Below are 27,022 nucleotides of genomic sequence, written 5' to 3' on the forward strand. Positions count from 1 at the left end.
TCTGCCTCGCTCTTGGAAAAATGTTAATATTGATGTATCATGAAGTTTAGGATAAGCACTCACAACTCTTTACCTTCATGGCATTGTTGAGCAGTGACCCAGAACTTCTGAAACAGCCATTGTCCTTCTGCTTTTGGGACAGCGAGGTGAGCGCTCCAGTAATGTGTGCTTCATCAATGAAGATGTAAGGTCGAGCCTGGGCGAAAGTCTGCAGTACAAAAGCTGTGAGCCTGAAAAGTGAAGAAGAGTGGCATGCTGGGGCCATTTTTTTTTCATACAGCACCTTAATGTTCTGTTTTGAACACATAAGACCCCCTCTCCTACCAATTCACCCTCATGAGAATCAAAAAGCTATTATTGAGTTTGGAAACTTTTTCTGTTAACCTGGCTCTCTCTATCTCTATCATCTCTATCTCTATCTGTATCTCTATCTGTATCTCTATCTCTATCTCTATCATCTCTATCATCTATCTATTTATGTCTATCTCTATCTGTATCATCTATATCTATCTATATCATCTATGTCCATATATAGTTTTGCTGTGGCATGTTGTTAAATGCACTGCCAAGAATTCTTGCTTCTGAAAGCATTTCTGCATCACTTTAGAGATTTAGGTTTCTCCTAGTTCTCTTGCGTGTTTAAGATATTTGCTCTCACATTCTGTACTTTCTATATTTCTTTCCACTGATGTCTTATTTTGTATTCTGTAGCTACCCTTCTATTGGACTGGCTTCTTCTAATGTTCTGCTTCAGTAAATATTTTCCTCTATGTCATCCTGCCTCTTCACTACTTTTAGGGTCCTTGATTTCCTCTTTTTTTTTTTTGGAGGAGTGGTCTAACTTAGTGAATATAGATAGATGATAGATAGATAGATAGATAGATAGTGAGATAAATAGTGAGATAGATAGTGAGACAGATGGATAGATAGAGCCAGAGGATCATCCAGTAGAAGGTGGTAAAGCACACACTATGAGTAATGGCTGACATTTTTCTAGTCAATTTTAGCATCCTTCAGCACTGATCAACAACTTATGAGGGCAGATCACAAACTTATTATGTTCCTTTAGCAACATGAGAAAGAAGGGAGGCTTGGTGTGTTGGATATAAAAAGAATCTTCAAAGTCTCCTCAGTTTTGCCACTTACTCATTGTTTGTACTAGAGACATTTATTTATCCACAATGGATGTCACTTCCCCCTCTGTAAAATGAAGCTAAGAGCTCTCACTTCACAGGATTGTCATAAAAATTAAATAGGCTAATATACATAGTTACAAAAGTAGATTTATAGTAATGAGTACACAAAAATTTATTCTTATATTATTATTAATTATCGTATTATTTTCCATATGAGCAAATATAAATCTAGTTTTTTGCCCCATCCTCTATGTACATACTTTGAACTCATAGTTGGAACTCAGAATGATTTTCTTTTCTTACCATGTGTTGCCCTGTTGGTTGCCATATTTCTCCCCAAATGTGCTATAGGAACCATCTTGATGTTTGTAGTTCAGCTGTCTCTGGTATCCTGGAAAAAAAGGTTAAAAAAATTTAAGAAGTATTATAGAAAGGCAGGGTATCTGTAGGTGCAAGCTGATGTATACAGATGCCACTGACATTTGGCAGTTTCATGTGTAGGATCTGTCCTAGTTTCATGGCTATTGTGGATATGTCAGAATGCAACATCGTATTAGATGGTGGGAAACTTTTAATTTCTACAAAAATCACCATATTAGCTTAAAGTCTGGTGATAGATTGCACACTTAGTGAGAAAAACTCATTAGAGTAACACAGTAAACTTTGTTGTCTCACTTACCACTGATGAGATAGCCAATGGCTTTAGACTTGATCTCTGAGGTCAACTGTTGGGTTTCATTCAGATAGTTCAACACATAGATGTTAGGAGCGAAAAGGACCATGTTTTGTTCTCCACAGCCATAGGGCATCTGGAGCAGATTCTGTATATTTTGCAGAGCAGAACCTAATATGTCACCTGGGGAACATGAGATTAAATGTCAGAGTAATTTAAATTCATATGTAGCCAATATTATTAAAGACAAATAATTTTTGTGTTGAAAAGTCATATACTCTATCATTTAGGCAAGGAAAAATTTGTATTTAGAGAGAGTGAGCCTTCCAGGACCCTATGTAAATAGATACTATCAATAAGTTGATATTTACAACATAAATATATAGGTAAGATGCATGGTGGCAGTTCTTTTGTCCCAGGTTTCCTAGATGCAAGATGACTTACCCAAAACTGAGAAAGAGGCTCTGGCAGATTGTTTGACAACATTTTCTGGGAGCTTCAGGGATAATTGCTCAGATATTTCAGTACCTTTGGAAACAGACAATTTATATCTGTTATAGCAATATAATGTAGTGGTTAGGAACAGGGTTTTAGAACCACATGGCCTCAGTATGATTCTGGCCCTGCTATTTACTAGCTATGGAACTTGGAAAAATTGCTTAACTTCTTCCTAGTCTAACTTGCTCATGTGATGATTCAGTGAAATAATAGATATAAAACACGTATGAATTAGAAAAGCCTCTGCAACATCTTCAATCTCAATACATGTGAGCAATTATTATTATTGTTACCATTACATTTAGCAGTAGCATTATTACATCTTTTGGAGGAAACCTGAGTTCAAGGAATAAGAATTTTGACTTACAATGAGATTACCTTTAACAGCCCAGCTTTTCTTGGCACTATGTGACTTCCTGAGTCTTTTTGCTCACACTTTGCCATGTTTGGTTGCTGTGCACAGTAGCCCCCTAAAAGAATGCTAGGAGCTGGTGGGAATCTATAGTTCTCTGAGTTGATTGTATAATTCTCTGATTTTATTAGTCTCTGATTTTATGCCTTAAATTGGTCTTTCTTAAATGACAAGAACATTGTTGTATATACTATGGACATAGAACCAATACTGATGTACCAATGTAACTTAAAAGCTACAACTGTTTCTTAATGATATGGTGAAGTCCCAATTTAAAGTGGAGGGTTTTTTGTTTATTGTTTTTTGCCATGAGAATCACATTTTTAGTAAAATGAATAGAAAGCACCTTATGTTTTGTTGTCAACTATTTTAAACAATATTAACTGTGATTCAGACTTATCATGATCCTGCTTTCTTTCTACCAAGTCCCATTATTCTCTAAGTTTCTACATCCTGGCTTGTTAATGAGCAGCCACTGGGTTGTGGCAGTAAGCCTAAAACTGAACCAAGCAAGTCCCAGTATTAGTCTTCTGTACCTGCAAGCCATGTTAACCCACTGTCTTGGGCTCAGTGTTCCTATTTGTAAAAAGCATATAAAGATATACTCAGTATTATGCCAAATTGAATGAAACATTCTGAAAATCATGGGAGACAATATATATGAACATGCATGGTAACTTGGAATATATACCATGGTGAGGTGTTGTTCTCACAATGATTATGAAGATGGACTTTTACCTGAAGCACAAGTCATAGAGTTGAAAGTCTTTTCTTGCTCAATACCTTCAGGCTTGGGTGAAAAGAAAAAAATGGAGAAGAGGGATAAACAACCAGGTGACTGAAGGACAACCATAGGCTCATTGCTTTGAAGGGTGGTGTTTACACTAAATGATGTTTAACATCCTTATTATCAAATTACTATAAACCTATAAAGCATTGAACAACCTAGGATATTGGCCGAGGGGAAAATGACATATAATAAGAGCGTAAAATCAAATGTAATTCAGGTACGAGATATATATGAACCTTACAAGACAGGTAGAGATCAAGATAAGGGAAAGTATCCACATAATGTATTAAACAACTATTTTCAATATGCTAACAAGTTTATCTACCAAGGTTTCTTACATACTTTTATGATAGGAAACTCTATTGGTCTTATCAGATGAATTGTGTGAGCATGATAGTAATTATCCTTTGCTATCTCAAGGATGTCCATACTATTTTTTATTGTTACTACTGTTAGGGGCTCAGAAAACTATGTCAAAGTGACAGAGACTTACTTCCACCAATAGGGTTTTGATGACTGTGTCCTTCCTCCCTGTCTCAGGGACCTCAGCAAGCTCATTTCCACACATCTCTAGGGACTGCACTGACTCTGCACTCACTGAGAAGTTCACATTCCCTAAAAACAAAGAACACAGAAAATATGAGTATTCATCTTGACAGCAGTCCAAACCATTGCTAATAGCTGAAAAGGACTATGCTCTTTAATGATCTTAAAGGGCTGCACTTTAACCTTACAGTTGGCTGCAATAGGAAAGAAAGCTGAAAACAAAACAAAACAAAAAACTCAAGGCTGATGCATGCAGAATGGCCAATGCCCAAGGAGAGTGATTGTGGGGCTCAGATGTCATCGGAGTAGTGGGAGGGGGCCAATGTGGGTAGCAAAAGAGAGAATATGATGTAAGCAGTGTTCAGAGATCTACCACCTTTGTTGATGGGCAAACATTTTGGAGGAAACACACTCACCCAGAGTTTTAGGAGTTATAGCCCAAGAGACGGTTTGTCGCTCATTTACACAGATGCAGTAGGATTCTTTTCCCTTTGTGTTTTGGACTGCTAGGAAGGCTGTAGAAGCTTCCAGTTGAACTCTGACCTATTGTTCACAAGGGAGGCATAGAGATAGATGTTATCAGAATATGGAGAGACACTGAATGCACAGAAATGAGGCCACATCTGAGATACTGCACGAAACTGGGATTTGGAAGAAAAAAATATGACTTCATGTATGCTTTGAGAAGCATGAACATAGGAATGACACAAATCAAGACTGATTACTTAGTAGGAGGAGCTGGCACTTAGATTAGGGGAGATCAGGGACATCTGTAGATACTGTCCCTGGGAATACTGTGTCCTGGTTTCTAGCTGCTGGCTCTTACCTCCTTGTAGATTTTCTTCCTACCTCTCCTACTTCCTCCAATACATGTCATGTCTATTCTATATAAGACATAGCAAATTTTGAAGGGAAAGCTCCTACCTAGAAGGTATTGTATTACAAAAGGGATAATGTCTCCACAAAATATGACATAATTTACAAGTGTTAGAAGAGAAGTTAAAAGTACATATTGTGGGAGTGTAGAGATGAGGGCTTAAAGAATGACACCAATAAAATTAAGAAAACTGAGCTTTGTGTCAACATCAAAAATTTTCCACCAAAAAGTTTATCTTGTGTCAGGATTCTGCAAGATTCAGGACACCTAAATATATATATGTGGGTTGGAGATCTTTAGTTTTAGTACCTATAGCTCACATGTCATTGTGTTATCTTTCAGATCTTGTCTCAAGTTGTTTAGCACTGTTTATTTGCAGTGCTAGCTCATAATTCCTAGAATTATCCATAGTCTTGGGAGCAAATCAGGAGCTGACTGACCAATGAAGTTCCATCTACCTTTTCAATTCACCCTCATTTATTTCTTACCCGGATGCATTTGGGGAGGTAGTTGATGACAGTAGCCTTGAGTGTGAAGGCCTCTCCACGGATCACAGAGTAGGGCATTGTGAGCTCCACAAAGAAGGGCTGGAAGGCTCGGAGAGAGGCAGGAAGAGAGAAACCAAGTCCAGTGTCATTGGACAGGCAGAAAGCCCCTGCCTTCCACTCAGTGATGGTATCAGGTACTGTTACTCCTACTTCAGCCACACCCGATGAGCTGGGGAGGATGGCAAAGCGAGGAACAGAGAGTAAGCAGGTAAAATGTCTTTTTTTCAAGTGAGAATTAATGTGTGTGAAGGAACTGTTAAGAATGAAATCCACTCAGGGATTCCTGTGCAAGGGCGCATGTGTATACTGATTATGTACTGGGGACTGAGGTGGGAAACAGTAAGGGATTAAATGGGCAAATATCTATATCTTTCCCTTACCAGTCTATGGCCACATTACATGTGTGTATTTTAAAAAGGATTATTTGAGTGTGATTCAGTTTGGTCCTTAAGATACCCTCATTATTGGACATGCTTTACCCATAAAGCATGTTTAAGATTCATGATCCAACAAATAAACCATCATACTTATATAACCTGATTTGTTTATATGCTTATTCCAATCTTGTTTATGAGGGGCTTTCTGGATGGCATTAGACAGTATAGAATTTGAATATTTTAGCCCCCCATGTCTGTTTTCTGGTAGGAATAATTACTTTAGACTTGTTTAGCTCTGAGAGATAATTATACTATAGCAAACTTACACAATAAATGTGTTTTTCTTAGGTCTCTCATGAAAGGGTAAAAGGTTAAGACAATTATATGAAACTTTTCAGAAAGATTATCTCAGAGTTGAAAATGCTGGAGGGGCCATATAGCCTCACCCATAGCAAACGGAGGAGAGAATGTTACTTACTCCACCACCGCCAACTCCCAGATCCAGGTCTCAGGAAAATAACTCCGCACCGTTTCAGAGACTGGCTCTGGACGTTGAATATTACTTTCATACATTACATTATATGCCATAGATTGAGGAATATATGGACTTGCTGCACCTGGTAAACCAGGTAAACCTTATCAAAATAAGAAAAAAATAATAAGAATCTAGTTAGGGAAAAAGCATCCATTTATTTTATGGTGCATGTTTTTGTGAGGCAGAGCAAATTTTCAGTTTTCCTAAAAATTGTAGAACTTTAGAAATAAGTTCTTGTGTCCATGTTATTTCAGCAGAGAGGACTCTTTTTTTTTAAAGGTAGAAATTCTACCTTTGAAAAGGTAAAACTCTCTTTAGGCAACATGAGTGTTAGTTATATTGGACATTGAATTACCACTGAAGTGAATAGAATTTAATAATATCAATTCTGTATATCGTAGCTTGTAAATTCATTGCTCTCTTGATAACAAGGCTAGATCATTAGATTTTATTCTGTTTATTTGATGGAAAGGAAAAATAAAGAACTCAAGATGTCAAAAGAAGTATTTCCATTTGGAATAGCTCTATGGCTGAGGCAAGGAAAATATTTACAAAAGGGAGGGTAGAGAACTAAGTGTAAAGGTTACTGGTCCATATTGTGCCCAAAACCATGCTTATAAATTGAGTATCAATTAGGCTCTCCACTCAAGTATCCCCTCTTATATTTCAGAATAACCTTGTGAGAAATATTAATAAGAGAAGGCATATTTCCAGGAATTTCCCCTGGATATTTCTCTTAACTGTTAAAAGCATCAATGGTAATTTTTAAAATAGATATCATAGTTTCTTTCCATCAGGTCCTTGTCCCTCATCTTTTTCATGTCAAATGGTATCCATCTCTGTCTCTGACTTTGATTTCTCACTGATGGTCTATTATCTCTGTCTTTACTCTTATTTTTAATCATAAGTATATAAGAGGATGATGCATCTAAATGAACTATTTCCCATTTCAAGCCCCCCCCCCCCCATATCAAAGACTCTCCAACTTCTACAGCTATTACAGTTAACAAACCATGGCAGGATGTGTTACTTTTACTTCAGTTATTAGATGATAGCTATTTCCTCCTTATTGTCTCTTATTCTCAATGTCAATTTGATTCTCTACCTATTCTTTTACCATCTCTATGTTAAATTTGAGTCTTCCTTATGCTACAATAATAAATTATACTTTAAATGTTTTAAAATTCATTTGCCAAGACAAAATCTTCCCCCCCTCCTTTTCCCATCTGACTTCATTAAAATGTATTGATCCCTGGACTAACCCACGTACCGTCTGTTCCATTGCTGATGACAAAATACATTCAACTGGATGTTCTGTTCACAGCTTAAAAAGAAACACTTAATCTAGCTTTGTAATAGTTGCATTCATTTTTGACCTTCCTTATTCTGAAGCAAAAAGTGTAAAAGTTATTTTCTTCTAAATTTAGTGTCTAGTGTGATCCTTCTGAGCAACATTAGATCATGTCGTTCCTCTTCTGAAAGTCTCCCCACCTCACTCACAGCAAAAAGTCAAATCCTTTCAATGATTTACAAGGCCCTATGTGATCTGATCTCAATTATTCCTCTGGTTTCTCTCTCCAAGTGTCCTCACTTTATTTACTCTGTTTCTCCTACACTGGCTTCCTCACTCCTTTTACATTCCAGACAATCTCTTGCCTTATAGATTAGAGCCTTTGAGAGGCAGAATAGTGTGGTAGTTAAAAAACATGGATCTGAAGTCAGACCATTTGATTGGAATGCCCCTTCCATGTATTTACTGGCTGAGTTACTTAATCTTTTTGGGTTCAGTTTTTCTGTTTCAAAAATGCTGATAACCACACAAAAAGTCATGGTGATAAGTGAGGTGATGGAGGCATTTGCTAGTTCTACTCTGGTAGGTGTTTCACAACACGTATCAAATGGATACATTGTATATCTTGAACTTAAACAATAGTGTCAATATATGTCAATGAGATCTCAATAAAGCTGGAAAAAAACAAAAAAGAAGAAAATGGTGATAAAAAATATACACTTACCTTAAAGGATTGTTGTAAGAATTAAGAAAATTCTATTATCAATCTTATCTATCTATCTATCTATCTATCTACCATCTATCATCTATCTATCTAATCTAATCTCTTGAAATATAACAAGCAATCTGCAGGTATTTTCTATTACTGGAGTTGCCTTTTATGACTGCAGTATTCTCCTTCCAGATAGTCATTTAGTTGGCTCTGTTTCTTCAAATCTTTGCTAAAATTTTACTCTCTTGGTAAGACATTCACTTATCACCCTATTCTCTGTTGAAATGTTCTCTATAGAATCTATCACCTTCTAATAAACTGCATAATTTACTTGCTTATTTTATTTACATTCTCTTTATGCCTTTTAACATATAACTTTCATACAACTGAAGATTTTTCTTCTCAATATTTGTTATATGTTCACAAACTAGGCCAGTAAGTATTCAATTAATATTTACTGAACCCATGAAAAATAATAATTTTCATATTCATACCTTAGTTTTTATCATTCCAAGCACTAATGGTTTCTATCATTGTCCAGCATAATTTTACTTTTTTTTAGATTAACCTTTCTTTTCCTTATTCTCTCTCTCTCTGTCTCTCTCTCTGTCACTCACTCTCAGTTCTTAGGGATACTATTAAAGTTATATTCTCCATATTTACTGTTCTTAGCCATCAATCACTTTGAAGGTGCAAGATGACTTCCCAAACAGTCATGGGAATGGACTTATGTTCTTCAAATTATTTTCAAGAACTTTCACAAAATACCTATTTTTCTTGTCTTTTTCATTGCTCATAGTCCTGAGCCATTTATATATTTTCTCATTTCAATCTCCTTTGTGTATTCATTATACATTTTAGAAGTTATTTTTTTCTGAATTATATTATATGCCTGAAATTCTTTTCTTATCAACTTCCAGAAATTTTTCTTTTCCCTTAAATTTCATGGTATAAGCTCAAATTTTTTTAAGTGTAAACTTCATGATTATTTTTCTTTTCCTTAATCTCTCTTATTTATAAAACTTCTTAGTTACCTGACAAAAATAATATTTACCATTACTAAGAAACTATTTGCAATTGGTGTTATTGTTAAAGGTTATACTTGGAGACAACTGTCCATGGTCTTTTAAAAGTGAGCTGACAGCATTGTTTTCCTCATGATAAGATTGGTTTGGCAGATGGGTATTGACATCACATGGTGACTACAATAAACTTGATGTCAAGGAACACGGAAAACAGATTTTAAAGAGTTAAAATTCTTTATTTGTTTTTGTACTTGGTATTTATTTTATCGCATAGTTTGAAATGTCTTGCAGTGCTTTTAAATTGCTTCAATTTATTAATGAAGGATTTGAGGCTTAGAAAAAAGGCATTACACACCCACTTCATATATAGTACCTCTGAGTCATAATCCCAAACTCAAAAGATATTAATATTTGTTAACAGATAGACATCAAGAATATTTTGGAGCAAAGGATAACCAGAATTCCCTGAGAGAGGGATGGAAATGGGTTGGATGATGCACTGCAAATTTACCTGGAGGCTGGACAGATGTTTCTAAGCAGAAATTGAAGGGCCTAGAAAAGGGCTTCTTTACTGATATTTTATTTTGGTGTTGTTTGGCCCTGGGTTATGAGATATCTCTGCCATGTTTACATTGTTTCTTTTGACCAGTGATGCTTTTTCTCCTTCTTTCTATTCTGCAAGGTAAAGCATTTCTATGAATGTCTTTTCTGATTTCATAATCAGAATTATTGTCTTTTTCCATTATAAACTTGCTTTCCCTCCCTGTATTTCAGCTGATTCTGTGCCCTGAAGTATCTGACTCATCTAAAACAAACAAACAAACAAACAAACAAACAAACAAACAAACAGAAAAACTCTGATCAGTTCTGGCCATGTCATTTCCCAGCTACCTGATCTCAGCAAGAAGCATTGCAAGTTTCCATTACGTATCTCATTGTAGTTTTTTTGTTTTTATGAAGTATTATTGTTGTATGTAGCACCTAATTAAAAACAACTTTTTCTTTTTACCTCTATGTGGTATAGGATCTGCTAGAACTCTTGCTGCTATGGGTTGGTTAGGCATCGAACATGACTCTGGTTTTCGGACTCTAGAGTTGGTGAGCACCTTTAATCCCATGCCCTGTAAAAATGACATTCAATAAATTTGTAAACTTGACTAGATGGCATAAAATATATTTTCCTTAGAATTTCCCTATGTAATTCCAATAGCCTTCTTGTTATATTAGTTTCGTGGACAATAAATATAGAATGGTAAAATTATAGCACTTTATGGCTCATTAAACTTGTGTAATTTATCACCTTTTAAAAATACAGTAACTAAATATAACTAAAAATATCTCAATTTTGAGATATCTCAATGAAATGTCAGAGATTACATCTAGCCTTGGCTCTGACTTACTGCCAGGCTAAACAATTTGAAAAATTATATATGTGTATAAAGCTTTACTAACATTCAGACTCTCATATTAACTAGTAAGGATTTTACCTTTAGAAAGCTATAGATATCTCCTTCAATGTCCATTCTTTGACCAAAGATATAATTATAACCACAGCGTGCTTGTCTTTCTTCCTGGTCTTCCAAATTTTCAGGGAAATAAGTGAGGTCCTTCGTAGTGAGCAGGTTATATACCTGTAGCAGTGCAGAGATTAAAGACAGAATTTTAACCTGCTTTTGTTTTGAAATATCCAGTGAACTGAGAAAAATATGATAATTGTCATCTCTTTTCTGAGTACCTTCATGTAGTTAGTACCTTAGAGAGGATAAAACATTTGTTTAGTAGTGTTTTTTGTTCTAAAGATGTAAAACAAACTTGGGAAAATACTTCCACTGAACAAAATCTTAAATTACTAAGGATTAATAAACACTTCATTGTAATGTTTAGAGATAAAACTAGATCAAATATAGCAAGGAGACTTAACTTGCTTCTGTGTTGGATGAATTGTTAATGCCCTGAGAAATTTAGGTAGGAATTGTTGGCATCTGTTAAGCTTCTAATTTTATCTTAATTCTTGGATAGAAGAATCACATAGGTACATAAATGACTACATATCATCTCTATTCAATAGAACAGTGTCTATGTATTTGTAAACACAGATTACTTTTTGAAACAAAAAGGATGACCAATGAAAGAGGCCTGGTTATTTATCCCTTGTAGAGTAAGACTGAATTCTATCAAAGAACTTCCAACATTTGCTTGACTGGATCTCAGAATTGTTATGGACCAGTAACTCCTGTGTGCCTCCTGTTTCCCCCACTTTTAAAAACAGGAGTGTTCTTTAACAGATGATTGGATAAAAAAGATGTGGGGCATATATACTATGGAACATTACTCAGTCATAAAAATCCATAAAATGTTGCCATATTTGACAACATGGATGGACCTTGAAAGTATTATACTAGGTGAAGTAAGTCAGGTAGAGAAAGACAAGGACTGTAAGATTTCACCCATATGTTGATATAAAACAAATAGCAACACATGAAGAAACAAAAAACATATAAACAAATAAGCAAACAAACAAAAAACTAGATACATAGATACAGAAAACAGAATGGTGGTTACCAGAGGAGAGGAGAGGTGGGGGGACAATGAAGAAGATAAAGGGGGTCAATTACAAGGTGACAAAGGGAGAATAAACTTTGGATGGGGTGTACCAAACAGAGTTTACAGATTTCATATTATAAAGTTGTACTTCTGAAATGTATATAATGTTATTAGCTAATGTTATACCAATAAATTTAATTAAAAAACAGGAAAAAAGAAAACACCACTCTAGGAGTGTCAGTATGCCACTTTTACCATTGCATGTTGGGGGGGGGGCGTAAATAACTTTTGTAAACTTTTGTTAAAGGTCTTTATAGCTAGAGAAACTATACTTGAGGATCTACAGGCAAGGGGCATCATATGCACCTAGACTCAAGTTAAAGAATGAGGTTCTGTCTTTGAGCTGTTGCTATTTTGGAATGAGCCTTTTAGAAATTTGGGGGTGAAAAGTGAGCACAGGGTTTACATGTGGCAGAGTCATGAATCACTGGAAGTCAGAGGGTAGACTGTGCAGACAGCCTTCCAAATAGCCCCCAGTAATTTCTGCCTTCTGGTAGCTCCTCCCATAATGAGTGGAGCTGACATCTGTAACTAGTAAGATTTTTGTAGAAATGATGTTATATGAATTCCAAGGCTAGGTCACAAAAGATGCTTTAGCTTCTCTCTCCAAGTCACTTGTTTTGAAGAAAATCACCTGTTATGTTATAAGGACATTCAGGCAGCCCTATGGAGAAGTCTGTTTAGTGAGGAACTGAGGCTTCCTGACAGCTGTAGGAGAAACACATTTTAGTAGCAGATTTTCCAACCTCAATCCAGTCTTCAGATAACTAAAGCCCTGGCCAACATGCTGACTGCAGTCTCATGAGAGATCAACAGCCAGGACCACCGAGGTATGTCACTTCTGGATTCCTAATCCACAGAAACTGCTTGTGGTAATAAATGTTTATTGTTTTAAACCAATAATTTTTGGGAAAATTGTTATGCATCAGTAGATAACTAACACAACTCCCCTTTAAACTTCTTTATTAATCTTTGTTCCTGAGTAGAAGAGTCAAACCAGTACATAAATGAGCATGCCTATTATCTCTATTAGCTGAACCAGTGTTTTCCAGGTCATCTTCAAAGCAAGCAAGCTTGAAGATTTTTACAACTCCAAGAGCCCAAATATTCCATTTGTTCATAATTCCTTCCCACTTCTATAACACTCAAAGCTTCATGATGCAACTGGAATAACTATTAAATTTATGTTTACCCTACTAAACAGAATAGGTTAGACATAAAATATTAAGCACCAGACCAAATTCCTTCAATAGAAGCTGAAAAAACTAGCTTAGAATAGACTACCATAAATAGGGAATGTAAAAAACAAGGCACGTCTCCAAAGAAATCACCCAGAAAGAAAATTCCCTTGTTTCAGGTTAACTTCCTGATGCCATCTTCTAATTAAAATAGAGAAATATGGTCATTGTCTTCTGTGTAGTAATTATTATGCTATGAGTAGATATTTTGACCTATTAATAAAATACTAATAAAGGTTGCATAGAATTTTGGTATAAACCTTCCATTCTGAAGAATATTAAGTCTGATTATTAGAAACAGGATTGTGATCCTGGATATAGAAATCTCACAGTTAATTTTTTTTAAGTGAACATAAGTGTTCTTTTTTTAAAAAAAGATTTTATTTATTTATTTTTAGAGAGAGGGGAAGGGGAAAAGAGACTGAGAGAAACATCGATGTGAGAGAGAAACATTGACCAAACAGTTGCCTCTCACATGCTCCCAACTGAGGACATGGCTTGCAAACCAGGCATGTGCCCTGACTGGAAATTGAACAATCAGCCTTTTGGTTAGCAGGCTCATGCTCAGTCTACTGAGCTACACCAACCAGGGCTAAAATTTAACACATACAACTGAAGTTTGAGAAGTAGAAACTAACAAACTTAAAAGAAACGGCAATATTACTGATTTATCTTCCATCATTGATAAGTAACAATACCTCCCAAACAAGAAAGTTAATTGTTGCTTTTAAATATTGATGCGTGAGGCAATTAAAGCTATAAAATTTTCCAGTGACAACCTTTTGACAATGATATATTCCTAATACCATATCATTTTACTCGAATTATATTAAAAAATTTCAAAATGAGTAACCTAGTTCTAAATGGGTTAGAAAAGGAGTCTCTGATTTTTCCTGTTTCGCTGATAGGTTTCTCTTCAAAAACCCCATGTTTGAGAAGGGATCGGCCAATGAACGTATATGCATGATACACAGACACAAAGAACAGTGTGGTGCGGGCCAGAAGGAAAGGGGAATGGGGGTTGGGTGGAGATGACAGAATTGGGAATGGGGACATTTGTAAGTGTCAACAATAAAAATAGTTAAAAATATTTTCTCCTGATGCTAATTATTAACCAATATTTCACCTTTTATTTTTCTGAGCCATATATAACCTTATATTATGTATCACTTTTATTATAGTCTCTCTAAGGTCACTGCTCTACAAGGACAAGGATGTGATATGTTTACTGCTATTTTCTTAGCTCCTACAATGGACTGAGTACATAGTGTGCTTACAATGGTGGTGATGATGGTGGTAACAACAGTGAATTATCATGACACTCGAATATCACCACTATGAATTATATAATTCTAGAAAGAAACAGAGACTTAAAATTTTAGTCCTTGAATCATCATTTCTGACAAAGTTGTGATAAGTTGTTTTTTTAAAATAACTTGTGAATCACTTATTACCACTTTTACAGATCCCAAGTACTCTAGAAACATACATTGTTAGATCTATTGAAAGTTTCATGACTTATGCTCATATTATTAATTTTATAAAAGTCTTAATTGCTCCATTGATCAAAAATGATTTTATTTTAGCAACCTATTCAGTTTATGACCTACATAAGTGGTGGATCTTAACAAAATTTAGCTTTCATTGAGATTATTATACAGTGTGAGTAATTGGGGTTTAGATTTGATTCCTTATAGAAAGAGAAATTATGTCATGGAAGAGACTAAAGTTTGTGGGCAATTTCAGAATGACATCTCAGCTATGTCACGTACTACTGGGTAAGCTTGCACAAGTCTCTCAACTGTTACAAATCTTAGTTTTTACATCATAAAATGAGGATGTTACTTTGGGATGTTGGAAAGATTAAATGAGAAAATGTGTGAGAGAGCTTGAGAAATCATAAAAAATAGATAAAGGGTAAATATTTTAGTATACTCTTGTATTTTACTCTCAGCAGGGCCTTCTCCTTGCTCTGAGCCCTTCATGTGTCCCTTTCTAACCCCCAAGGCTGAGGGAACTCACCGAGGACGGGGACAGCTCGGCCTCAGGCTTCATGAGCAGCACGCTCTGGTCCACTGCGCGGAGGGCACAGAGGGACTGAGGAGAAGCTGTGACGCGCAGGTGGGCACGTGAGGCAGGAAGACTTTGTGCTGGGCTGAAGCTCAAATCCACCTGTGAGACATGAAGTAAAAGTCATCCAGTACTTTTATTTGTGTGATCCCTGCAGAAACCCACAGTTTTTGAGTCATCCTGACATTCAGCTGTAAATGGCTATGTTTGGGAGTCAGTCATGAAGTCAGTCACTCATCTTTCCTTTGCTGTTGAAAAGCTGTGTTGTCCTAAGGAGACAATGGATGATTGTTAGGTATAGATAACTTGTTTGAATTTTAGAAATCCATTTTTACCTCTAATTCATGATAAAGTATTTGTATTCTTCAGGTTTTTGAGACTTTTGAGTCATAGCATCTTACATATCTCACACAATTGAATCAATGGAGCAGAGGACCATGGACACAAAATTAAACTATGTTTTATGTGGAAGGAATTTTGTGTAATTGAAAAATTATTGTGTTAGCTGACTAGAGATTTGGTTGTGCCATTAATTTGCTGAGAACCTTTGGACAACTGATTTTACTTTTCTGCACTCATTTTTTTCCCTCTGGGGTAAAATAGGTGGTTCCTATAGTCCTACTTATTTATTTTATGTTAAAAACACTCACCTTGTTGGTTAGACAGTTTTCAATCTCAAAACGCTCTGAATCTCCAATAACTTCTCCATTTGGTAAAACAGTAAAGATGAACAATCGTGCAATGGGAGCAATGTCTGACGTCACAGGGATGGATAAGGAAAAACTGCCTTTTATGGGGCATGGAGAGAATGAGACAATATGGTCATAGGTCAGGATGCTGTTAGTAGGTCTTGTCCAATTTAGAACTATGCATATACATTCAAAGGCTTAATCTCTTTAGTGTGATTCTAGTTAATTGGTAAAATTAATAGGCTAATGTCTCACTTCACAAGTTCAATTGTAGAATAAGTTAAAGTGGCCTACACTCATTATTTTCTTTATCTGATTTTACACCCAGTTGATACCTAAACCAACTTAAATCTGAATAACTCAAAATTATTCTCCTGACACACACACACTTATTTACAATTTCTTTTGTGTCCTAGTATAAAGAGACAATGGAAATGATTTCCTCATTTGTGAACTTTCACTGAGATGTAAGGGTGGGTGTGCTGGGAAAGAAATGGGGAGACTGACTGGGAGGTACTCACCATCTTCTGGCTCTACAGGCAGCACGTGTGTTCCTGATCTGATGATGCCTCCCTTAGCCATGATCTGAAATGAAAAATTGTAAAAAAAAACAACCCAACAAAACGTTTTCTTGAGCCTGACAGTTTTCAACTTTATTCCCCATGTAACCTACTTTTGATTGTTGAGTCTCTGCTGGAGAGAATCAACCCCGTGAAAATCAAAGAATCAAGGGAAACATGGATGAGAAAGCAAGATGGTAGTGCAGAAGTAATTTTTACACTACTGGCCCCATTCACCACTTTTGTTTACTGATAAACTCCAAATATATTCTGTGGCTTTAATCTTACCAGGTAATAGAAAGTGAGCTCCTTTAGTTCCCCAGTGGCTGACCCCCTGAGTATGTAGTGTGCCTTGATAGTCTGTGTTTGGCCACAGGGCAGGGTACTATCCACAGGCTCCACCTGAACATAGCTTCCACTTAAGGAATAAACTTGACTCGCAGTGTGAAAAGCTGTCTGGTGCTCTTCTTCTAGCCATGCATAGTTAGTACACATGTTAGGTTTCTCATGGTGGGCCTGATTAAAAACAGAAGAGTGAAGAATTAATGCTGTCTTGAAGTTCTTCATGTTAGCCTCCCACCGAAAGGAATAGTTAAAATTTTGTATCTTCTCTAAAATATACTGTGCATCTTCCTTCATCCTGTTGACCACCAGCTAAACATGTTGTCAACATCTAAATTTACACAGATAAAAAATTATCTACAAATGTATTTCCTTTGCCCTGATTCTTCCAGCTCATCACTCATTTGACTCTCCAGCTCAGAGCCGGCAGAAAAATAATGCCCCAATTAGAAGGATAAAATCTTCAGATAATGGGAGTTCTTTTTAAATTGGTTTAATTAAAATCTCATTATATACAAACCAAATATATTATTGCATTATGGGTCTCAAAATTGTTTATAAATAATTCTTAGCAAATTAGCATCTATGACTCATCATTGTTGTGACTTCTTATTTTTAAGGCCTATGTAGTTTATGGACCTATAAATCTTGAAGATATTGCTTAGCAGAGATTTCTATTTTTTTCCTTTGCAAGAGTTGCTACTCAGATCTTTTCTGGGTGCACTTATACTTTTCCTGAATTTATTAGGTGTATTGTGTGTACCCTATTTGCTCTCATAATAAAGTTCTTATTTTTAAAATTACTGCACTTAAATAAATTAGGCTATTAATTTATAGTTCTGTTAACTTCACAGAAATTTTTCAAGTAAAGCGGCACTATTTATTCACCTTTTCAATCATAGGGAAGAATAGGTATCTATTACACAGAAAACAAACATCATTACATATTTTTAAAATGAATTAACATATGAACCTTGGAAAATGTAAACAATATATATGCCATTTATCTAAGCTAGAATCAATAAGTCATAGTATTTTTACCATTTTTGGCTTGAAATTGAAAGCATGAAAGCTTTTTAGCTATAGAACTCTTTTTCTCCTATTCATTAGGCAATATATAAGTGTGCATGTATAGGGGGATTCTAATAATTTTAAAAATAAGTAGATGTGGAAAAGCAACATAGAACAAATTACATGAATTACCCATTGAAGAACTGATATTGTTTAGGAAAAAAAATCCAAAAAAATTTTTGGATAATACATAACATTAAAAAAAAATTATAATCAAATTATCAGGCACTTCTACAATATCTTTTCTGACATCTTTTTTATTTTCAATTACATTTTCCTCAAGTTTATCCCAAGTTGGATAGCTTCTTAATCTGTGTACTTATTCACTTTTGAATGCATGACTGTTACTAAGGTTTTTCTTTGTCCTCAAGTTTTTTTTTCCTTTCATACTTACTGTAATAAAAAATTGGCTACTCAATATGTTGGTAGTATTGATTGAAAACTGTGCAAGACCCTGTTCATTGGTGGTTGCGTTGAAAAAGTAATTGACTTCATTTGCAAAGATGGAGACGAGTTTATTGGAGATGGGCACATTATTTTCATCCACCAGAAGCACCTAAAGAAGAAAAGTACTTGCTAAGTTATGTGGATAATACTGAGAGAGGGTAGAACTCCTGGGAACACACTTATTTGCTCCCCTAACTGAGCACAAAAACCAAAGACCAAGAATCAGCTTTTCCATATTGACTGCAAAGCTATTTCCTACCATTTGAATCCTCATGTCTTTCCATCTCCTTTTTATAATTTGAATTCTTACTCTATTTTTATTTTCTGAAACAAATCCACACAAAATGTTTGAGAAAAATTAAATAACCATAAAACTGGTAAAGTTAACAGTTAATATGAATAAAATCATTATTATTTATTTATTTTATTATTTTTTATTGTTGTTCAATTACAGTTGCCCCAACTTTCTCCCATTACTGTTTATTTTGTTATTCTTAAAGTATACCCTGAAAGTGAAAATAATACAAGAATAATAACCATAAACTGCACTATTATAATTCCAATGTTTAAAATGAAAACCACTTATTCATTTATTTTAAGCAGAATAAGAGATCTAAAGAAAGATACTGACAGCCATAACTTGAGAGTCATTTGTGAGAAAGTCTATTAAAATTCTGATACGGGCTGGATAATGGCAGATATATACTTATTTATTATGAAATGGGTGGGAGAAAGGGCTTGAAATGACTAACTTACATGACATTAATCATCTTGATTAGTTACATGTTCAACAAAGAAACAGTGCCTCTGATTCTCATAATAATGTATTGTGTGTTTGTGCATTTTATCAGTGATATTATGAAGGAAAGTATCTACTTTTGTTTGGTTCAATGATTTTGGTCATATTAATTAATTGATAACACTAACCAGGTATGGACTACATCAGTGTGTCCTCGAACTAGGTACAACTAGACACTTCATTTACCTGTAAAATTGCAACACACTCTACCTGTCCAAAGAAGGGTATTCCTCGTCTAAAGTGTGAATCCACTTTCACAAACTTGAGTCTGGTTACAATGTTTGTGATTTTACTGGTCCCATGTCCAGTGAACTCTAGTTCTGAAAAATATGTAGAAAAGAGTAAGTACTCTTGAAGTTACTTTAGTCCTAAAATTCATTTTCTACCACCTCTGTTATGACCCCTGTTTTATTATGGGAAACAAGTCAATGTCTACTGCTTTATCTCCCATGTTAATTTGGTACTCAAACCTGTTCCCTCTTCTCTGATCTTGGCTTCCACATTAAGTTGCATTTCCAAACCCGCAGATCTAATATGGAACAAGCCTGTATTTACTTCTTGAGTGGTGCAGCCATTGCTATTGAGCTGAAAAGAATATAAGAATTGATAAATGTCATACCGATTCAGGCCAATAGTCACTAATCCACTATTTTCTTTCTGATGCCATGACAGCTTTGGGTTAAACAGGCGAATCGACCTTTAGGAATTTAATGTTCACATTTGATTTGTAATCTCTATGATCAGTCATCAAAATGAGAATTTTGTTGACTAAAGGTAAATATTTTATTTTTGGTGAGGAACATTTGGGGATCAGCTTACTCTGATGCCTTTCAGTAAAATGGGGTAGCTCACTGGTTGTCAACAATGACAGTCTCTAGAGAGAACACTGTGTACTAACCTGTTGACTGAATTCTTCACAGACATTTTTTTTACAGTAAAAAGATCGAAATGAATTTCGGCACACGCGCACAGTTGCAAGTCCTGGGACAGGTTTCCCATAGGTGTATCTGTCATGTAAGAAATAAATCAGGAACTGAGGAAAGTTATATAAATTTTCACTACCAGCCCAGTACAGCACAATTATTCTCTACAGCTCCCTGTATAACTTTATTTATTTTAGACTCATATCAAGTAGAAACATGTCTAGAAAATGCCTCTATCAATATATTACCCATTAAGACATTTGATACTTCAATGTACAGCCAAGTTGTTTGGAATATTTTTATTTCTTCTGTTTAGCCTATTTATTTTTCTTATTCTTTTTATTTTGTCATTATAAATCAAAACTTGCTCTTTCTACCAAATAAAAATTATGTGATAAATAAAAAATAAGTAATAAAGAAAACACACAAAGAGAGAGAGAGAGAGAGAGAGAGAGAGAGAGAGAGAGAGAGAGAGAGAGAGAGAAAGAGAGAGAGAGAAAGTCCTGAAAAACCAATCATGGGGCATATAAATTTTTGTTTGTGTGCACTCTATACTTACATCAGTTATTTATTCTTACATCTCTCTATTTTTAATACAACTGGAATAATTGATAATTCTTTGGGGGATCATTAGTTTTCTTTCCTAATTGCAAATGCTTCCAATATCATTTCAAGTAAACAATATGATCAGAACAACCAGTTCTGATTTCATACTGGTATGAAACCAGTATGGAAATTGCTCAAAAAATTAAAAATAGTGATTATTTTAGTGCTTAAAAATTTGTTCTTTTACCGCACCCAGAGGATTGATGCAAAACAGCCAGACTTTTCTTTTAAAACTGGCTAGAAGAAAGAGCAAAATTAATTAAATCAATGTACCATGAGAGAGCAATCGGGCAAGTGGAACAAGTGGCACATTTACAGGCCAATGGGCCCATTGTTTTCCATAAGCTAATACTATGGGGAAAAAGGAGGGCCTAGATTTTTAAAACTTCGAGGTATTTATAGATTTCCTAAGGCATGTTTAAAAATATTAGGGCAAAACTTTAGGGGAAGAATCAATGGAACAAAATTGGCAAATTTTGTAATTTTTATAAAAAATTATAGTTATAATTTTTTAATTATAAAAAATGCAGGGCACATGCAGTTATGTTTTGCTGTTCTGTCAACTTTTGTATGCAATTGAAAATTTCCACTAAGTTCAGGGGTAGGTTAAGGGTCAAGGCGTTGAGCAAAAAGGAGAAAAAACTCATGGATATGGACAATGGTGTAGTGATTGCAGAACCAAATGGTAATGGGAAGAATACAATAAAAATTTTTTACTATATTCAGTTGCAGTTGTCCAGCATTTTCCCCCGTTTCTCTCCCCTACCCTAGATCCCCCACTCCCATATCAATCCCTCTCCATTGTCTTTGTCCATGAGTCCTCTATTCATGTTCCTTGACTTGACTCTTCCCTTTTTTCCCTTGTTATCCTCTTCCCTCCTCCCCTCTGGTGACTGTCAGTTTGTTATTTCCATGCCTCTGGTTCTATTTTGCTCATTTGTTTCCATTGTAGAGACTTGGAAAGAAAAGGTGTATATGAGTCATAACCAAAAGCGATGTGTAAAGACATTTTTATGAAAATCAAAGGTACTTGAGTATAAATTCAAAATTAGTGTTGAACAATTACCTTTAAGTTTATTAAGTGTGATAATGGCATCATGATTACATAATGTCACTATTGCGACAGCCTGGATGGAACTGGAGAGTGTTATGCTGAGTGAAATAAGCCAGGCAGTGAAGGACAAATACCATATAATCTCACCTGTAAGTGGAACCTAATCAACAAAGCAAACAAGCAAGCAAAACAGAACCAGAGATATGGAAATAAAGAACAAACTGACCGTGACCAGAGGGGAGGGTTGTAACAGAGAAAAGAAGAGGAATGGTCAAGTTAAGGAACATGTATAAAGGACCCATAGACAAAGACAATGGTGGGGAGGGGGTGGGAAGTGGGGGTGGGTAGGGCAGGGGAGTATAATGGGGGGAAAATGGGAACAACTGTAACTGTACAACAATAAAAAAGAGAAAAAATATTTTAAAAATATAAATAAATAAACAAATAAATACATAAATAAAATGTCACTGATCTTTAGAAGTCCATATGTTGCAGCTGTGTCAAAATGTCATGATTTTTGTAATTTATCCTGAATTGTTAAAGAAAAAAAAGATACAGCAAATAAGGAAAGATGTTATTTGTTAAGTTATGATTATGAGTGTTTCCACTCTTGTGCATTTGAAAAATTTAATGCTAAAAATAAAGAGGAGTCATTGAAATAAGTTTTAAAAAGTACTGAGGAAAAAAGTAATTTATAATTGTGTATGTAGGTAAATAATCACTCAAAACTGAGGCAAAAATGAATTTCAGACAAAAACAATTTAACTCACATTCCACATACTGATATTTTCACTTTTTTATCCATGACAGTGATTATCTTTGGGACTTGAACTTTGACCTCAAACTTGGGAACCACTGTTGACAGAGATAACAAAAATAAAGAGGCTGGTAAACATTTAATGGAAATACAAATATTTTTATGCCTATAATTTTTCCACAAAAATACCATAGAAAGTTACATTTATTTTTCAATGTAGAGTATCAACTTGAAGATGATTAAGTTTAACAATTTATGCAAAGGTTGACTTTGTGGCCACCACAGATCTTAATAATGTTAACAAATGATGATGGTTCCATTGAAATAAGAATTTTAATATTTGGCAAAGTGTAACTTGCTACTAAAAATCTTCAAGCTCTTGCAAACTTCTGCGTTCACAGAATGATGATGGCCTTAGAATAAGATATAGTTGACTCTACTCCAAGTTAAACATACTTGTGGAAAAGTCAAAGGATCTAAGTGAGTTCATACTATGAACCAAAAAGTTATGACCCTTTTATCTTTCATAATCCATACCAAATTCCTCCACAGTAAAGAAGTGCTCTATATGTCCGCCTGATTCCCTCTTCACCACCACCTTGTAGGAGCCCTGAATTGGCTCTGATGAGAGGGGAAAGGCTAATTGTTTGAGGCCACTCTCTAACTTGAGATTCTGCCATTGTCCAATTCGACTCCTTTTTGGGTTCTAGAGATAAGAAAAGAGCATGGGAATAATATTTAGTCATGACAGCCCTTGACAAAATACATGACTTTTGGATTGATAACTGACATTGCCTTCAGGGAAGAAACCCAGAAGGAAGGTGAACCACAATAAACCTGACATCTGAGAGTAGGAAAATACAGATCTGAAAGTTGTTTTAACAGAAGTTTGTCTGTCTAAAATATTATCAGAACTTCCTCTTTCTTAAATGCACTGACTTATAAGATACCCTTTCTGTTGCTTACCTCAAGGTATACCAGTGGAATCTATGTGAAAAAATGAAAGAAGAGATGTAATTAGAATTTCACCAAAGACTACAATTTCGGACTTATGACCAAACAGCTTACTAAGGACAAATAATATTTGTAATAAGATATATCAGAATTTAACCTGAAACATAAAGTAAGTGGAATTGTTCAGGGAAATCAATAAATAGTTCTGAGAAAGCATGGATATATTTCTTCAAAAGTCATTGTGTTATCATTTCCCTGAAAAATGTTATTGTTGAATAATACTTGTTAATATCTATCAATTTATTGATATTATTCACCAATAATATTATTTAGGTACTAAAAACCCTTCTTGTGAAGAATATAACCACACTGTTTACTTACATAGATTAGAAATGGATATTCATAGAGTTATATGTTATTATTTAGCCTTAATAGGAAAGAATTCCCAGAATTATTTGGTTAAAAGTAAACCAAGAATATTTCTTCTAATTTTAAAATTGTTTATGCCAGGCTGATGTAGCTCAGTAGATTGAGCACGGGCTGAGAACCAAAGGGTTGAGGGTTCGATTCTCAGTCAGGGCACACGCCTGTGTTGCAGGCTGAGTCCTTAATGGTGGCCATGTGAGACGCAACCACACATTGATGTTTCTCTCCCTTTTTTTCTCCCTTCCTTTACCTCTCTCTAAAATAAAGAAATAGTCTTTTAAAAAATTGTTTAATATCTAACTTTTAAAAGTAGCCTTGCTTCTTTGCCTTCATATTGAAAGCTAGCTGAAGGAACATACAATTTATATAAATGAAGACTTCATATATAATGTACATTACACATGTATAAATATATATAATACAGTGGAACCTCAGTTCTTGACCTTAATTTGTTCTGGAAAACTGTTTAAGAAGTGATCTGTTTAAAAACTGAATCTTCTTGGTTACCCAAGAGACACATGAAAGATCCTATAGGTATCAGCATGAAAGTGTTGTCAGGTGGAGAATTAAGGCCAATAATTCTGTTAGACAACGGAGACATTTTTTCCATGAACAACATGGCCAAGAACTGAATTGTTTGAGAACCAAGACATTTGAGAACTTAGGTTTGACTGTATAATAAAATATATTTTATAATGTATATATATTTAGAAGAAGTGAAACTCCTTGGTGTTTTAATTAGTCATAAACTCCTTCAGAGTATGGATCTGGATAGCACATAACTTTTAATGTGCATCTTCATTTTGCTTAATGTAGTGTTTTGAGAGCAAAAATTATAGCTATTTCCAGACTGAGTAAATACTGTTATAAGAGAAAAGAGCTTCCTCACCTCTTACCCCTCAATTATGCCTTATAGAAGACTCTAGATTTGTAGTAAAGTTGGAATCTAGGTTCCCAAAAGAATGTCTTTCATCTCACTTTTCCTCAATACTCCCATCCTTCCTTGGATGAGTGCTCTCATCCCACCACCCACCACCCATCACCCACCCAAACTATAAAATATTGAGATATTTACCAGTTCATTCAGGGGGTGAAAATTTTCATCCACAGAGACAATACGAAATTTTACTGGAAAAGAAATTCTCTGATGAGTCTCAAGACATGATAAAGGAGGTATTTTGGGTAGTAACCCAGAGGGCCAAGAGATCAGGGTAATGGTGACTTTGGCTGGAAAACCTGTTGAGGGGGTGGCTCTGCTTAGTGTTGCCCCAAATGGTGGAATTTCCTTACATACCTGTCTGTCCTGGTTTATAGATGGGTTTATCTGTCTGGACAAAGACCAGACTTTGATCATTCTTTACCAATACTGTCTTTCTCTTCCTGAAGTCTTGTGTTGGTCCCTTTATCTGGACAGTGAAGAAAACCACCTCTGAAGAGGATGAGATCCTTGGGAGCTAAAGAACAAAGGATGCTACTGAGGACCAGCTCAGTCTTCTCCCTCTGACTCCTTCAATCATGACTACTTTCTCTCTCTTCTTCAGCTTCACCAAGGGCTAGGTAAGTGTGAATATTTCTCCATGTATAAGAGTATAGATATTAATATGAGAACAATATCAGTAAGATCAGCCATCAATGGAACCTCATATAGCTCATTTGGAACTCTACTTTTTAAGTCTTACTCCTGTTAAATGCAATGTGTATTCTGAACAAATGGAGAGAAACATCTCTGAAAAAGTATGGGACAATATAGGAGCTAAGTGTCCTAAGTTGGGCAACCTCACAGAGGTACTGTATATTTGCTTGGAGAATCTTGAATCATTTATACATTCCAAGGACAAAGACACTTAATGTCCCTCTGCAAGAGAGGAATTCTGCTCCATGCTGTTCTGTAATGAGGTATTTGTTCAGGCTGTTTCTAGGCATTGCCCAACTCTGGCCCGACAGAGATGGTTATATAACAAAGCAAGAAAGCTCCTCTAAATTATACAATTTCTGTGGCTAATACAACTGTTAATATTTTTTTTTAGGAATTAAATTGAAATTTGGCATGTACAAAAATATTTCTCCCCTACTCTGGTGAAAAAATTCATGGTTTATTCCTCAGTAGCTAAAAACTCATTTACTTTGGCTTTCTGAAATTCTCACTAACCTTCTAACATCATTCTTTGGGACTGAACATGAGCTGTCCATCACCATGACTCAATATAATGTACTGAACAGGGACAGGCAGCTAGTACTCACAGTGAAGGAGACACAGCGGAATAAGTCCTTCTCTGTCACCAAGTCAGCAAAGAGGCTCCTGTTCTCCCTGAGAGACTCCAAGGAAGCACTTAGAGTCACTGTCTCATTCAAGTGACTCAGAAGGAGGCAGACTTTCTCAGGGGTTCCAGTGTGGAGCAAGAAGGGGACCAGCACCATATACTGCCTGGGAAGGGAAAAAGGCCAAATTAGAGAAAAATACAAGATAGCAAGCATTTTCAACCATAATTGTCTTTTCCATAACAATATATATTTACTGCTTCAGTCAGTTCTATACTGTGACCTCCATCTTATTAGCATAAGAGTACCTTTTACTCATCAATAGTTCCTCAGGCACACAGTCTACTGGAAGTTGACATCAAAGATGTTTCAATTTTATAGGCATTCTTTGTTTTAAAGAATCTTAATAGCTAAATTCTTTTCTTTCATGTTCTTGTAAAAGGACACACACATAATAAATGATGGGTGATTGCTTACTTTATGAAACAATTTACATTAAAATCTATCTAAGTAAGCATCACCTGTGCATGAACACCATGACTGGATTTATATAAATTCAATGGAAAAACTTCAGTGACCATATATTCATTATTAAAGTAATATATATGTATATTGCAAAATAATTTTCTTAATGCAGAAAAAGAACATATATGCGGTTTCTTTAGGTTCCTCGGATATAGCCTATTCAAAAAATCAATAGTTTTTCAATCAACAAGTTTTAATTTTTATCAATTTTTTTATAATTCTCTTTTTTTAAAAAGATTTATTTATTTATTTTTTGAGAGGGAAGGGAGGGAGAAAGA

At 35.2% G+C, this 27,022-nt stretch overlaps 1 protein-coding gene across 1 annotated transcript in view; it reads right to left on the bottom strand.

Moving 5' to 3' along the window:
• The window catches only part of LOC123819415 (PZP alpha-2-macroglobulin like), a 43,969-nt gene that overhangs the window by 10,956 nt on the left and 5,991 nt on the right, over positions 1 to 27,022 (bottom strand). Inside the window, exons 2-26 of the mRNA XM_045839761.1 lie at positions 26,202 to 26,385; positions 25,255 to 25,414; positions 25,036 to 25,088; positions 23,547 to 23,567; positions 23,118 to 23,286; positions 22,594 to 22,678; positions 20,139 to 20,247; positions 19,711 to 19,825; positions 19,451 to 19,560; positions 18,389 to 18,550; positions 16,870 to 17,097; positions 16,543 to 16,606; positions 15,983 to 16,119; positions 15,285 to 15,434; positions 10,908 to 11,051; positions 10,430 to 10,541; positions 6,336 to 6,492; positions 5,421 to 5,649; positions 4,472 to 4,598; positions 4,003 to 4,124; positions 3,458 to 3,509; positions 2,254 to 2,337; positions 1,816 to 1,992; positions 1,440 to 1,527; positions 74 to 230 (exon numbers count right to left, since the gene is read on the bottom strand). Coding sequence (XP_045695717.1) covers positions 74 to 230; positions 1,440 to 1,527; positions 1,816 to 1,992; positions 2,254 to 2,337; positions 3,458 to 3,509; positions 4,003 to 4,124; positions 4,472 to 4,598; positions 5,421 to 5,649; positions 6,336 to 6,492; positions 10,430 to 10,541; positions 10,908 to 11,051; positions 15,285 to 15,434; positions 15,983 to 16,119; positions 16,543 to 16,606; positions 16,870 to 17,097; positions 18,389 to 18,550; positions 19,451 to 19,560; positions 19,711 to 19,825; positions 20,139 to 20,247; positions 22,594 to 22,678; positions 23,118 to 23,286; positions 23,547 to 23,567; positions 25,036 to 25,088; positions 25,255 to 25,414; positions 26,202 to 26,385 — 3,196 coding nt within the window. The remainder of the gene's footprint in view (positions 1 to 73; positions 231 to 1,439; positions 1,528 to 1,815; positions 1,993 to 2,253; positions 2,338 to 3,457; positions 3,510 to 4,002; positions 4,125 to 4,471; positions 4,599 to 5,420; positions 5,650 to 6,335; positions 6,493 to 10,429; positions 10,542 to 10,907; positions 11,052 to 15,284; positions 15,435 to 15,982; positions 16,120 to 16,542; positions 16,607 to 16,869; positions 17,098 to 18,388; positions 18,551 to 19,450; positions 19,561 to 19,710; positions 19,826 to 20,138; positions 20,248 to 22,593; positions 22,679 to 23,117; positions 23,287 to 23,546; positions 23,568 to 25,035; positions 25,089 to 25,254; positions 25,415 to 26,201; positions 26,386 to 27,022) is intronic.

This window comes from Phyllostomus hastatus, unplaced genomic scaffold (assembly GCF_019186645.2).
Source record: "Phyllostomus hastatus isolate PE091 unplaced genomic scaffold, TTU_PhHast_1.1 phas_contig_308, whole genome shotgun sequence".
Lineage (NCBI taxonomy): Eukaryota > Metazoa > Chordata > Mammalia > Chiroptera > Phyllostomidae > Phyllostomus > Phyllostomus hastatus.